The following is a 14868-nucleotide window of genomic DNA, read 5'->3' on the forward strand; positions in this document are numbered from 1 at the left end:
CGGATCTTAACCAGATCGATATTGTTTTGAAGCTCAATATCTTGGACAACAAATATCGAAAAATTGGCCAAAAACATTCATTCTTTCACCCTCAACTGGGCAGTTTTGTACAAGGAGGGGGTCACTTTTTCATCAACATTTTTCCAAAGTCATCATACACGCTTGCAATGACGAGCCTTAATTTGAACGGCAGCGAAGTCGTATGTCATGGTGGCCGTGGAGGTTAAGCGGTTTACATTTTTCCCACCTTCCTTTCCTCCTTCGCGTTACAGGTTCAAGCCTGACTGTCTGCCTGCTCCTTTTTTTTTTTCTTATTCTGAGGCTTACATAATGGGATTTTTTTTTTCCTTTTAAAACAAAAACTGAATTATTTTACCGTTCACTTAAACTTTTTTTTTTCATACCTTTCTCCACTCAGAATCTATTCTTTTTCTGGTTGTATTGACTCCTTACTACACCACTTCTCTACACCTGGGCTAGGCCAGGTACCCCTGCTAGTACAAAATAAAAGTACAAACACAAATATATGCAGTTTGTGTTTGACTTGTTGGTAATAGATGTATGTGTGTGTGTGTGTGTGTGTGCACATTTTGTTGGGATCCCATTATTAGTTCCAAGTCCATATCAGCTAACACCATCATTGTTGTTCATTCAGTCATATACTCGTCTCTTCAACACAATCTCCTGGTCGACTCTAATCTTACCTACTCGATCTACTTGTCTACCCAATATATCTACTTTTGACCAGAAATCCTAGATGTCCAGTTTATTGCTCAGTCACTCTCATCTAGTTATGAGAATTGACTACATAGCTTATCGCTATCCAGTCATATATATATAATTTAATGGTTGAAAATGTCAAACAAATGCATCTTTTTAATAAACATTTATTCATGAAAATTTTCAAATCGTAATAGATCCTTTATCTGGAAAATCCAGACAGTATTTTTTTCTGTGTCATGGTGGTGGCAAAACCTCATCCTCAAAGATTGAAAATTGAGGTTCAAATGTCTGACAGTCGGGTTAGCATTTGTCGTACACATGGGTCAAAATAATAAGAACTCCATTGTTTAAGAAGCACTTCGCACACACTTGATAAAAAGTTATGCAATAAATATAATAAAAAATATCAAATTCAAAATAAATAAATAATAAAAAAGGAACTGATAATTTAATTTAAAAATTGTATTCACATTGAAAAACTCACTTTCTTTTTAATTTCTTTATATTCTGCGTGTGAAACATGAGGACAATACAACACAGACTTTCCTCGAATGTGTCCGGGAAGCTGATGGTGAACTGAAAAAAAGATTTTTTAAACGATAAAAAAAAAAAAGATTTTTTAAACAATATAAAAAAAAAGATTTTTTAAACAATATAAAAAAAAAGATTTTTTAAACAATATAAAAAAAGATTTTTTAAACAATATAAAAAAAGATTTTTTAAACAATATAAAAAAGATTTTTTAAACAATATAAAAAAAAAAGATTTTTTAAACAATATAAAAAAAAAAAGATTTTTTAAACAATATAAAAAAAAAAGATTTTTTAAACAATATAAAAAAAGATATTTTAAACAACAAAACAAAAAAAAATGGAGGTGTTTTACATTTTTACTGACAACAATTTTAACATTCGTGCATTTATTCTTTTTGCAAACTTTTATCCTCATCTTCATAGTTGTTGTTGTTTCACCACATTTCAGCCAACTAACCCTCTGGCTTTCTCCGGGTAATTAACTGCAACAGGATATGAATGCTAATCTTGTAGCTCATCCCCAGTAATTACTGCCTTCCATAGTTGTTATCGGTGCCCGTGGCACAGTAGATAGAGGTGTTGGGTCTCTACTGCTCCAGTTGAGCATTGTCTGAAGATAGCGGTATCAATCCTACTCAAGCAGGCCAGAGGATTGGTTGCCCAAACCATGGCCTGACAACAATTATGGAAGGCAGTAATTACTGGGAATAAGTGACAAAACTTAGCATTCCTATCCCGTCGCGATTAACCACTTCAAGAAGGTCAGAGGATGAGTTGGCCAAAAGCATGGATCACCAACAACTATGAAGATGAGAATAACAGACTGCAAAAAAATTACATAAATTATGATGGTTTGGTTTGGTTTTGTTTTGGCTTAACGGCATATCAACCCTTTTCAGGTTATTCAATGCCAAACTCAGGATTAAAAAAAATAAATTATGTATTCAAAGAACTTTATGACGTCAAGTATCAATCAATTCTGTATAGTTCAATAGTTTTGTTTGTTTTAATATCTAACAATCTTTTTTTTTTTTTTTTAAGTTTTATATATCCTCATATATTCATTCATAAGGTTTAGTTGGGTTGATTCAGAGAATGATTTATATTTTTGTAAAGATCCTTGTTACTCTTAAAAAGGATAATATTTCCTCTAGACAGTTGTTTTCGAAAAGTTTCTTCATGCTGTTGTGTTTGAGGTATTGTTTTCTATCTTTATCTAGAGCTGTACATTCCACAAAAAGATGTTTAATGGTGCAAGTTTTCTGGCAGAATGGGCATTGTGGTTGTTGTTCTTGTTTTAGAATGAAGGAGTGTGTGAGTTTTGTATGGCCAATATGTATTCTAGTTATAACGACTTGTTCTTTTCTGGATTTGGGGGGAGTTTGTCTCCATTTTTCCAGTATGGGTTTGATTTGGTATAATTTGTTATTTGTGTTGTTATTCCATTGTCGTTGCCATTTTGCATGAATTAATTGATTAATTTTGGGTTTGAAGTCAGTATATGGTATGTTTATTGTATCTGGTTTTAAGTTTAGAGCTGATTTGGCCGCTAAGTCGGCTCTTTCGTTTCCTCTTATCCCAATGTGACTTGGGATCCAACATATAAATATTTCTTTGTGTTCGGATAATGAATCAATTCTATTTGTTAGTTTGATGATTAGTGGGTTTTCAAGTTTTTTGTTATTCAGAGATGTCAAAACGGAAAGTGAATCTGAAAAAATTAGGAATTTCCTATGTTCATCTTTTTCTATAATGCTGAGTGCGAGGTCGATGGCACATATTTCGGCAGTAAAAATAGAGCTTTCTGTTGGAAGAGCTTTTTTAAGAGTTTTTTCATTCGACACGGCAGCACATGCCACTCTATTATGGTCTTTAGAGCCATCGGTGAAAATAGATAGATGGTCTGAATATTTTAGGAGAATATCATAGGCTTTTTCGTGGTAGATATTAGGGTGGGATTTCGCTTTTGGGAGTTCATTCAAGTTTAAGATTACTTTTGGTTTTTTAAGTATCCAAGGTGGGGTTTTAGGTAGTATATGTTCTTGGATATTTTCTACAGTCATTTCTGATTCCTGCAGTATTGCTTTCATTCTAAGACTAAAGGGCTTTATGGCCTTTCTTTTTGCTTCAAATGCCTCTTTATATCTCGGATTGAATGTAGCTTCATATGCTGGATTATTTCGTTGTGCTTTTAATTTAGTGTAATATTGTGCACAGTTTTTGACTCCTTATATTTATAGGGATTTCGTTGGCCTCTGCATGGAGGCTTTCAACTGGGGATGTTCTAAAAGCACCGAGAGCTAACCTCAGTCCTCCATGGCAGATTGGATCTAAAATCTTTAGGTAGGACTTTCTGGCTGATTGGTATATAAAACTACCATAGTCGAGTTTTGATCTTATCAAAGTCCTATATAATTTCATTAGTGTTTCTTGATCGGCTCCCCATTCTGTATGGGCTATTACCCGTAGTAGTTGCAGTCTTTTGTTGCAACTATTTCTTAGATTCTTCAGGTGGGGGATGAATGACAGTTTTTTGTCAAATATAAGGCCCAGGAATTTGTGTTCTTCTACGGTGGGGATTATTGTTCTTCCACGCTTCAATGTAGGATCATTATGAAGTTTTCTCATGTGGCAGAAATGAACGCATTTGGTTTTTGATTGGGAAAATTTATATCCATTTTCCATTGCCCATTTGTCTAATTTATTTAAGCAGTGTTGGAGTTTGCGTTCGATGGTGCATATATACTTTGATCTGCAGAACACCAGTAGGTCATCTACATATAAAGATCCCTCAACACCAGGGTCCAAACATTTCACTATGCTGTTCATTTTAATATTGAACAGTGTCACAGATAAAATGCTACCTTGAGGTACTCCTTCCTCTTGATTTGTGGTGTCTGAGTAAGTAGTTCCAATGCGGACTCTAAACTTTCGGTCAGATAAAAATCCTTTTATAAATTGTGGGAGTCTGCCTTTTAGTTCAAATTCGTGCAAGTCTCTCATAATTCCATATTTCCACGTAGTGTCGTAGGCCTTCTCCAGATCAAAAAATACTGCTGATAGGTGCTCATTTCTAATAAAGGCTTCCCTTATGGCTGTTTCCAATCTAACCAAGTGATCTGTTGTGCTTCTCTTATTACGGAATCCACATTGTAGGTTGGAGATAAGGTTGCTGGTTTCTAGGTACCAAACCAATCTATCATTTATCATTCTCTCCATTATTTTGCACAAGCAGCTAGTCAGTGAGATTGGTCTGTAGTTTTGTGGATTCGAATGGTCTTTTCCTGGTTTTGGTATTGCTATTATTGTGGTTTGCCTCCACGAGTCAGGAAATTCACCTTCTGTCTATAATTTGTTGTAAATTTTTAGTAGCAACTTCAATGATTCCAAAGGGAGTTGCGCAGGAATTCGTAATGGATTTCATCAGGTCCTACGGCTGTGTTGTGGGATCTTTTAATAGAATCTTCTAATTCAGTTAATGTAAGTAGTTTATTATAATCTTCTAGGTTTTTTGATTTAAAGTTTAGTTTGTATTATTCGATATTTTGTTTAATTGTTATAAATTTAAAGTTATGGTTTTGGTTAGATGAGTTTTGAGAAAAAGTTTCGGCTAGTAGGTCTGCTATATTCTTTTCATCGGTTACTCTGATGTTGTTTTTAAGCAGGTGTTTAATTGGTGTTGATTGATGTTTACCTGAAATTTTTCTAATCATCTCCCATACTACTCTCGGTTCTGTAGAGGAATTTAGTTTATTGACATACTTTTCCCAACTCTCTTTTTTAGCTGCTTTTATTACCCTACGAGCTTTAGCTCTATTTAATTTGTATTCTATCAAATTTGAAGTTGTGGGTTGTTTCTGAAATTTCTTCAGTGCAATTTTTCGCAATTTGATGGATTCCCGACATTTATTGTCAAACCAGGGTCTGTTGTACCGATTAGATGCTGAAGTTTTAGGGATGCATTCGTTTGCAATTTCTACTAGTGTTTCTGTAAAAAATTCTACAGTGTTGTTTGTCTCTGAATCATTCAACTTATGTCGACATTTTTCTTTGTATAATTGCCAGTTGGCCTTATTTAGCTTCCATCTGGGAAGTTTTTCGCTGTTGAATTCTGGAGTTTCTATCACTAATGGAAAATGGTCACTGCAGCAAGTGTCATCATATACTTTCCAGGTTAAGTCCATATATAGTGATGGATCACACAAGCTAAGGTCAATGGCTGAATGGTTTCCACCAGTTGGGTTGATGTGTGTAGGTGTTCCATCGTTGAGGAAGCATATATCGTTTTCATTGATAAATTCTTCCAACGTTTTGCCCTTTTTATTGGTGTCTTTACATCCCCATAGTATGTTATGACTATTGAAATCTCCTAATAGGGCGAAAGGTTTGGGTAATTGATCAATCAATTTTTTAATCTCGTTTTTATCTATGTCATCGTTTGGAGGTATATATAGTGAACATACTGTCATTGGTTTATGTAGTGTGGCATTAATAGCAATTGCTTGGATATTGGTTGTTATGTTTATTTTGCTATGGGGTATATCGTTTCTGATTAGAATTGTTACTCCCCCGGAGGCCCTGCCCCAAAGTTATGAGTGAAATTAAAAATTTCATATTGCTTAATATTAATTTTGTCTCCTGGTTTCAGAAAAGTTTCTTGAAGACACACCACTGCAGGGCGCTCCTGCGCTAGTAGCAGAAGCAGTTCATTCATGTTTGTTTTTAAACCGCGACAGTTCCACTGGATTATTTTTTGTTTTTTGTTAGTCATTGGTATCAGATCTTCGGTCTTCTATGTCCATTTCTTCAAATCTGTTTTGTGTAGGGATTCTTGGTCTGGAACTTGAGCGTGATCTGTCTAGTTTTGTTTTAGTTTCTTTTTTGAGTGGAGGTTTATTTCTTTTCTCTTCATGGGCATATTTTGGTGTCTGTTTTTTCCCCTCTGTAAGTGGAGATGTTTCTATGGGTGTTGTATTTTGGGGTTTTATGGGTTTATTTGATTTAGTTTTAGCTTGAGTGGTTTGTTCAGTTATAGGAACTTTTTTTTCATTGTTGAATTGTTTTATAATTTTTTTAAATTCTTCCATAAGTTCCTTCATTTCATTAAGTAATTTAATAATGTCCTCGGATTTAATGTTGAGTGAATTTATTTTTGTTTGTTTATTTGGTTCGGTAGTTTGCTGTATGTTTTTTTTTTGTTATTTCAGAATATTTTGCATTTTCTGATAGTTTACGAGCTTCTTGGAAGGTAATATTTTTTGTATATTTTATTTTGTTGATTTCTTTTTCACTCTTCCATTTGTCGCATTCTTTTGAATTGGCGCTATGGCCTTTTTGACAATTGATGCATTTTCGCTCTTTTTTACAGTCTGTATGAGGTTCATTATCTCCGCACCTTATACATATTGGAGGGCGGGTACACCGGTCTCGATGGTGTCCGTATCTCTGGCAATTGTAACACCTGAGTGGGTTTGGTATGTAGTGTTCAACGTTTACCATTTCATACCCTATTTTAATTTTGTTTGGAATTTGGTGAGTATTGAATGTTAAAATGTAAGTATTTGTTTTTATTATTTCGCCAAGTTTATTAATTTGGACTCTTTTAACGTCAGTGACGTTTTGTTTTTGTAGGTTAGTCTGAATTTCTTCCAAGGGGCACAGTGATAATTCAGTACTCCTGATTACGCCTTTGCTAATGTTCAGAGATTTGTGAGGGTAAATTTTAACATTTTGATTGTTAAAACGTTTCCATTTGGAAATTTCAACAGCATATTTTTGGTTTTCTACTTCAAGAAGTAATGTACCATTATTTTGTTTTTTAACCATTTTAGGTTTGATGCTAGATAGAATCTTTTCAATTTTGAATGGGGATATTTTGGTTATTGGTTCTCCTTCAGTTGCTTCTATAACTATGAAGCGGGGAACATTCTGTTTTTTTTGATGAAGCTCTGTTTCAGTGTCAGAACTACTGGCATCAGATACTTCGGTGTGGTTTCTTTTTTGAGGCTTTCTGGATTCCATTAATATATTTGGTTTGTTTCATTTTTCATGCTCCCCACCCACCTCGGAGTCCTATATGGGAAGTGTTGGGGGGGATACCCATTCGCCCCAACCCAACAGGGATACAGGAAAAGTATACTCTTCTTGCTGGTGGATTCAAGCACCTGTGGTTCTTCAATTTCTTTCTGAAGGCCTCGTTTTCAGTAAGAATTTCAGTTTTTCAGTCGTGTTTAGTCCATTATTCAGCAAGTTGATTGGCCCTCCAACCACCGCTTACTAAATCAGTTTATTGTATAGTGTGGGAAGTGCAAGCATATTTTCTTGTTATGTCTGTCTGATTTAGGGCTAGGCGTGACCAACCGATTGATTGGATCGGGCCTATCCAACCGCCCGTCTTAGCTTAAGTAAGGGCCAAAGAGGTGTGTTGCATCTCATGTCCTTAAAATATCCTGGACATGATCTACTCAACCACCAGGATTCCGTTCGTAAGCCTTACGGGATGCCACCCACGGTCAACAGGTGGCCCCATTGAGGGACTTATACCCTCTGCAGGGGGGCAGTCGGCATATTCTAATGCCCCACCGACAGAGTCAACCGGGAAGTAGGGAAGGAAAAAGAAAGGAGGGGAGGAGGGAAGAAGGGTTGTTGTTTTTGTTTTTGTTTTTCGTATAACATAATTAGGTTTTACAAAAGAGAATAGAAAACAAAAACAAATCAATGTAGGTGCATTTCGTCTCAGGAAGCCAATAGACAGCCTGACCTGGTAGCACCAGCATAAATTATGAAGTCTCATCTCAAAGGATTCAAAAACAAAATAAAATAAATAAATTCAAAAACAAAATAAAATAAATAAATTCAAAAACAAAATAAAATAAATAAATTCAAAAACAAAATAAAATAAATAAATTCAAAAACAAAATAAAATAAATAAATTCAAAAACAAAATAAAATAAATAAATTCAAAAACAAAATAAAATAAATAAATTCAAAAACAAAATAAAATTAATAAATTCAAAAACAAAATAAAATAAATTTAAAAACAAAAATAATTTCCCTCTTCTTCTCATGTACAAGAAAAACTATTTCAACAGAACTTTTTAAACATAAAATACATATAGATATATAAATTATTCGGAGTTGTTTTACAATCCACAGAGGTTAAAAAAAATATGTATAACAAATAAATGTTACCAAAGGCAAGATAAGTTACTCTTCTATCTAACTGGGTAGGTTTTTAGCATTTTTACTTAAGGTAAAATGTTTATTCGGCTCGAAAAACCAGTAATGTCAACTTATGCAAACAAAAAAAAAAAAAATGGCTACATAACAAATATATTGCAACCATTTTTCTGTGTGCTCTTGTACTGGTTGGCATTGCATGTTTTTTGAGCCGAATAAACATTTTACATTTATTAAGGTAAAAGTGTAACTTACATTACATTTGGTAACATTTATTTGTTATATATTTGATTTTTTTTTTTACCACTTTTTCAAATCTCTGTGGATTGTAAAACAAACCCGATTATTCTAATTAATATTTAAAAAGCAGTGGTCAATGCCTTTCTTTTTTTATAGTGTTGAAAACATTAACATTTTTTTTATTCATGTTATAAACGTTGTTACGTTAAAAAAAAATTGTTTCATTTTATTTTTAATAACATTTTCAATTCTCTTCAACATTTTAGTAAAAAGTACAATTCCTGGTTGCACTGGTTTTAGCATCTCAAATTCTCTTATGAAAAGGAAATTAAAAAAAAAATCTTAGTCAAGCAGAATGATTTCCCTTGCATCAGTGCCAGACATGACACAAGTGCCAAAAACTATACATTTTTTTTTACCTTCACAAAAATCATCAACGTTCTGATCTCCATCTGGCATCAATTAAAATGAATGGCTCTCGTCTTGGGGAGGCCTCAAGTTTTGACAGGCTTCTGGGCTTGACCTTTACTCCTGATCTTAAATGGAATACGTACATTAAATCTGTTGCCAAGGCCGCTGGAAAAATGGTCGGATCCTTCTATCGATCCAGTAGATATCTCACTGCTGATGCAATTTTCTATCTATATAAGAGCCAGGTACGTCCAAAGATGGAGTACTGTTTCCACATATGGACAGGAGCTGCTAAAAAGGACTTATCCTGCCTTGATAGAGTTCAAAATAGACTTCGTAGCCTCGTAGGGGATGTCCCTTCCTCTTCCCTGCAACTTTATTCTCACAGAAGAGATGTGAGTTTGTCTGCTTTATCGTTATTTTCATGGAAAGTGTTCGACTGAGCTTCAATCTATGGTCCCCCCTCGTCAAACTTTCACAAGAAACACTCGACTAGCTGAAAACACTATCAATAATTTCCCCCACTCTTTATCTGTGCCTAAACCTAAACATAGATTCCATGATCAAAGCTTCTTTCTTAGAACTGCACGCCTGTGGAATTGTCTTCCGTTTTCCTGCTTTCCAGCAGTCTATAATATGGTTGTCTTCAAGTCCAACGTGAACAAGTTTCTGATGAGCCGTTCCACTTAAGTTAACAAATTTACCGAACTTCCATTACTATCGATTACTATATTGTCCTTTTGACTACTGTACACTCTTTAAACCTTATCCTTGAGTGGCCTATCGGCCTTGATAAGTGGTGACGCCTATGTAAAAAAAAAAAAAAAAAAAATTACTCACCTTCGTCAAAGAACGAAGAAAAGATTTCAGGACATCTGGTGTGAGTTTGCATCGGGAGAGAATGAGACCCAAAATCATCAAAGAGCTCGACCTGTAATCGCGAAGGGTTCCCCGAAGCCCCTCACCCATGAACGGAATCACTTGACCAGTAATTTTCTCAGACAGTTCGTGACTGTGCAAGATTCCACACACAATTTGTGTGTAGAACACAAACACATGTCGAAGACGTGGCTCCGTTGGGGGAGAATTAGAATATTGCTGCAAAAAGAAAAAAAAAATATATAGAAGAATAAATATTTCCCATTTAATATACATGTAATAGATATTAAAATTCATATATGTATCATTTTGCTACATATTTGCAAAACATGTTTCAGTCCCAGCTATAGAGTATAATCACACTAGTGTTTGTTTGTACTAGCATTGTCTTCTGCATGCTGCCTCAGAATTCTGTCACATTTTCAGAGTTCTATATTGTGATGTTCCTAAGTTCTATGTATTCCCTAATTGGCTTGGTAGCCTCTGTCTATTGCTAACGGTTTCATGACCATGGCTTAAAAAAATTAAAGGATTTTAGTTTTACTGGGAGTTTAAAAATCAATAGTTTAAAATCAAGAAATTGGAACATTTCGGGCTATCTGAATTGGAAAAATTTGATTTATTGATTTTAAACTACCAGTGAAGGTGGGCAATCAGAGTTATCCCGGAAAATCCGTTCTGGCAAAAATCTACTTTCACCATGACTAATGGTTGAGCAAAATTTCAAAAAAATCTAAGGCATGGTTATTGAGAAAAGTGCAAACAGACGAACAGGAGTGAATTACTAGGTCCAATCTCTCCTTTGTTGGGGGAGAAGGAAGGAGGGGGGGAATTTTTTAAATTAAATAAAAACGTATCCAAAGGTGCCAACTCACCTGAACATAATCGGAGACCATGGTTTGAATAAAAGAGAGGAAATTCACATCACTGACGCAATGGTTGATCACAGTTTGGCGAGAAAGATGGATGCCTTCTTTCTGAAAAAAAAAAAAAAAAAAAAAAAAAGAACAAACAAAACTGATTAATCTCCGTTTATAGATAAAGTTAGGCATGTGTATAGAGTTCATACCCAAACTAATTAACTGATCATTTTGATTTTTGAAACACAGTTGTTGGGCATAAAGGTGAGTAATGTGCAATATATTTAGTTCAATAAACAGATGGTATGGTATAGAAGTTCTTTGTGAAAATATCAGGTGTAAAGGGTTGAAATGTGGGCTTTTATGATGAAGCCCTTCGTAAAAATTCAGATAACTTAGATTTTCGTAAAAAATTTTAAAATAGGTATTAGACATTAATAAATATTATTGAAATTTCAGTTTTTCTTTTTTTTAGTATTTTAAGGAATTCTTGGTGGAGGAGGCATATATGACCGTAACTTCGCACTTGAAAATTCTAATATTTCAGATTTACATTAAATTTGATTTGCAGTTATTAGACAACACTTATGCAAGATTCCCTGAATTTCAGTTTCTTCTAAAGCATAAATTTTAGTCATTTTCTAGAATGAAAATCATGGAATGGATTTTGATCAAAACTGGAGTAAGGATTCTAGACATAAGATTCAGGATGATTATATGTTGATTTTTAATTTTTGTAAAAGGATATAAATGTGGTGCAAAACTTACGTTTGGAAAATTCTAATTTTTGCATAAAATCAATTTCATATTTACAATTTTTGTCAAATCTTTTGATTAAATTTATGCCCCATTTCATCTGAGATTTTATTTTAAAAACTTTTAAGTTTAAAAAAGTTTTTAAAAAGTTAAGAAAAGGGGGAAAAAAAAAAAAATTTTTTAGAATGATTTTCAAACACATTTTGAATAAAAAGGTTATTTTCTTTTGGGGGGGTGGGGGGGGTCACCAGCTCCAAGAAAGTTGTCGACTAGAACTAAGGAGACCTCTCTCTTCCCCAGTGGTTTGCTGTGATGACATATAAGATCAGTAGTATAGATTTTCTATCGGAGTTTGCCTTCTAGATGAAGGACTTGTCGAGACCCACAGGCCAATCAATACACAGAGGGGTAACCCTGCACCTGGGTTCTAAACCAAGTATTTCTACACCACTGCCTGGGTAGTTAGGATCATTAAATTAGTACTTAATCAAGTTTTGCTATTTTATAAAAAATTAAAATTGTTTAACAACATATCAAATGGTTCGTTATATATATAAGAACAAATAATCAATAAAACATGTTAAAACACTTTAAGAAGAGTTAAAAAAAATTTAATTCTCAAAAAGGAAACAAATTAAGTAGATTGTCCTTAATCCGCGGAGTTTCGAAAGAAACACTTTCCTTCTCATCAGAAGGTAGGAATTAGCAAAATGCAGAATCGGATTTTGCTTGCAAAGTATTTAATGAAACTGCAAGTGAGCAATAGAGCTTAGTTGGTAAAAGTTTTTAAAAAATAGTGACGCAGAGGAAATGGGGAAAAAAGAAAAATGATTTCTAGACTCAAGTATCAAAGTGTTATTTATGCGATATGGTTGTGATCTTTGAATCACATGAACAATTCTGGCATACAACTTGCATAAATTGACTTTTGATTATTTCTGATAATACAAAGTTGCACAACCCAGGCCCTCACCCTGCTGAGATATAAAGAAACATACCTGGGATGCATACCCAAATTCCAAGAATTGGGATCCAATCCAGCACTTAGGTTAGAAACTTAACATTGAGGAACAGTTGAATATATTAAATACCACTTGAATGATCCCATCTAATGTCTAGTGGTTCAAATTAAATGATATATGGGGGACACTTTGGCAATCGTCTCAGATGTAATCCTGAATGGCCCAAATTTTTACCTGTAGAGTTAAAAGATAACGTCCATCCCCAAACTATACCATAACTGAAGTGTGAGAAGTAATCCAGATGTGCTGTCAATGCAACGTTTGAAATATAAATCAAACATAGAATGAAGTTTATTTGTATTTAGATTTAAGAAAGAGTTGAAAATTTTATTAATAATTCCATGGGTAGCATTTTTTTTAGGGGAAGTGGAGGAGGGACACACTGTATTATTGAAAATGCCTTCTCAAAGTTGGAGCATTAGTATAGATTGAAGTTTTTTTGTATGACATCAGGCTAGATTTCCTATATAGAAAAAGTAATTTCAGGAAAGAATTCAACCGAATTACATATTCTTTTTCTTAACAATACGATGCAACAATCCACAAGAAAAACTAATGAACTAAGCATAGGCTGAAGGTTATTTGTATGAAATATGGTTAAATTTCAGAAAGGGTTGGGAAATTTATTAACAATTCTGTGAATGTCATTTCACTGTATTCCTGAAAATGTCTTCTCAGATTTTGATGCGAATGGCTGAATTGGAGGGTAAAAAGTATCCTGAGTTGCTGCTAATCTTCGGGTGATACCAAAGAAAAAATAAAATTGAAATGTAAACAAAATGAAAATTTCTCAAAAAAAAAAATAAATAAATAAACGGACCTGTAAGGGAAGAAGCCAATCCCACATGGAATCCTTTTGAAGATCAAGAAGTCGCACGACTTGGACAAACAATTTGTCTTCATGATAAGGAAGGACACATTTCATCAAATCATTTACATTGTAGAGATGAATATCAAATCTGAAATCAAAAACAAATCACAGCTCAATATATAAACCAACATCGTTATTAGAACCTCAAACTGAAGATCAGATTCAATGTTGTAACTAATACATTAGTGTTTAAATACATTACTTACCTGACAGCTAAATGTTTTGGTTTCGATTTTAGCTGATGGTACCTAAGTTATTTTTCTTTTTAAAACTTTTGAAATCACTACTATGTATTTAATTTTTTTTTTTATTGCATTTTCACTCCAAACAAGACACAGTGCTACTTTAGTGTAGAGGGCTACTATCTGGGACATAATTGCAAGGATGCTATGTAGGGAGTTGAGCAGTTGAACTTCTGCATGTCAGTACAGTTAAGAAAGCAGGAACCCGGAAATGAATTCCAAAGTCTAGCAGTTCTGGGGAAGAAACTATTTAAGTAGAAGGCTTACTGACATCTAAAGATTTCTACTGTGTAGAGGTGGAATTTTGCTGCTTGGAGGTATTTACATCGAGGGGGTACAAGGGCTTGTAGTTCATCAGAGCATCTACCGTTAAAATATTTGTCAAACAGCAAGAAGGATGCATCATTTTGTTGATGGGACAACAGTTGAAGCTTGGATGACAGTTCAGAACCTATTAGGTTGGCGACTCTTTTTTGAGTCCTGTCCAGGAGTGAGAGACAAGTAGCAGATGCGATAGCCGAAATGTAACACCAATACTCCATGCATGGGCGAATGGTGGCCTTGTAGAGGTACAACATACTTTCAGGCGTAACTTTCTAGCACGGTAGAAAGAGCTCACCTTCCTCGCTGCAGCTACAGCAATGCTCTCGATGTATTTGTTCCAACTCATGTTCCCTGTGAACGTTAAGTCAAAGAATTTGAACGAAGTACTTTCAGGTAATGTATCTTTAGCCATAGCTACTGGTGGTTGAGAAGGTTTCTTGTAATTATTAAAGGAAACAAGCTTAGTCTTGGCAGTATTAAATGTTACCATCCATTTTTTGTCCCCATTCCATTACAGACTGGAGGTCTTCCTCCTGGGTTTCGACCGTTGCCTTGGATATGTGTTCATTCGCTTTCCCCTCTGTTATAGAGCGTGGTGTGTCATCAGCAAATATGCCCATCTCACACACAATTTTATCAGGGAGGTCATTTATGAATATCAGGAATAATAAAGGTCCAAGGATATTGGGTACAATATAATAATCAATAAAGCATTAGCTTTATAATAATAAATATGAAATCTGCATGAATTAAAATATATTTAAGCGTATCTTATGACTGAGCAATGCTGGGCGGTCTTCTAGTAGAAAATAAATTCCCAACAAATAA

At 34.3% G+C, this 14868-nt stretch overlaps 1 protein-coding gene across 1 annotated transcript in view; it reads right to left on the reverse strand.

Annotated features, from left to right (window-relative positions):
* LOC145296117 (HEAT repeat-containing protein 1-like) overlaps window positions 1–14868 on the reverse strand; it is a 139487-nt gene that overhangs the window by 111050 nt on the left and 13569 nt on the right. Inside the window, exons 4-7 of the mRNA XM_080142263.1 lie at window positions 13424–13562; window positions 10841–10942; window positions 9927–10184; window positions 1208–1299 (exon numbers count right to left, since the gene is read on the reverse strand). Of these exons, the coding sequence (XP_079998389.1) occupies window positions 1208–1299; window positions 9927–10184; window positions 10841–10942; window positions 13424–13562 (591 nt within the window). The remainder of the gene's footprint in view (window positions 1–1207; window positions 1300–9926; window positions 10185–10840; window positions 10943–13423; window positions 13563–14868) is intronic.

The sequence above is a fragment of the Euprymna scolopes genome, chromosome 16, assembly GCF_053919585.1.
Source record: "Euprymna scolopes isolate OS-2025 chromosome 16, ASM5391958v1, whole genome shotgun sequence".
Classification (NCBI taxonomy): Eukaryota; Metazoa; Mollusca; class Cephalopoda; order Sepiida; family Sepiolidae; genus Euprymna; species Euprymna scolopes.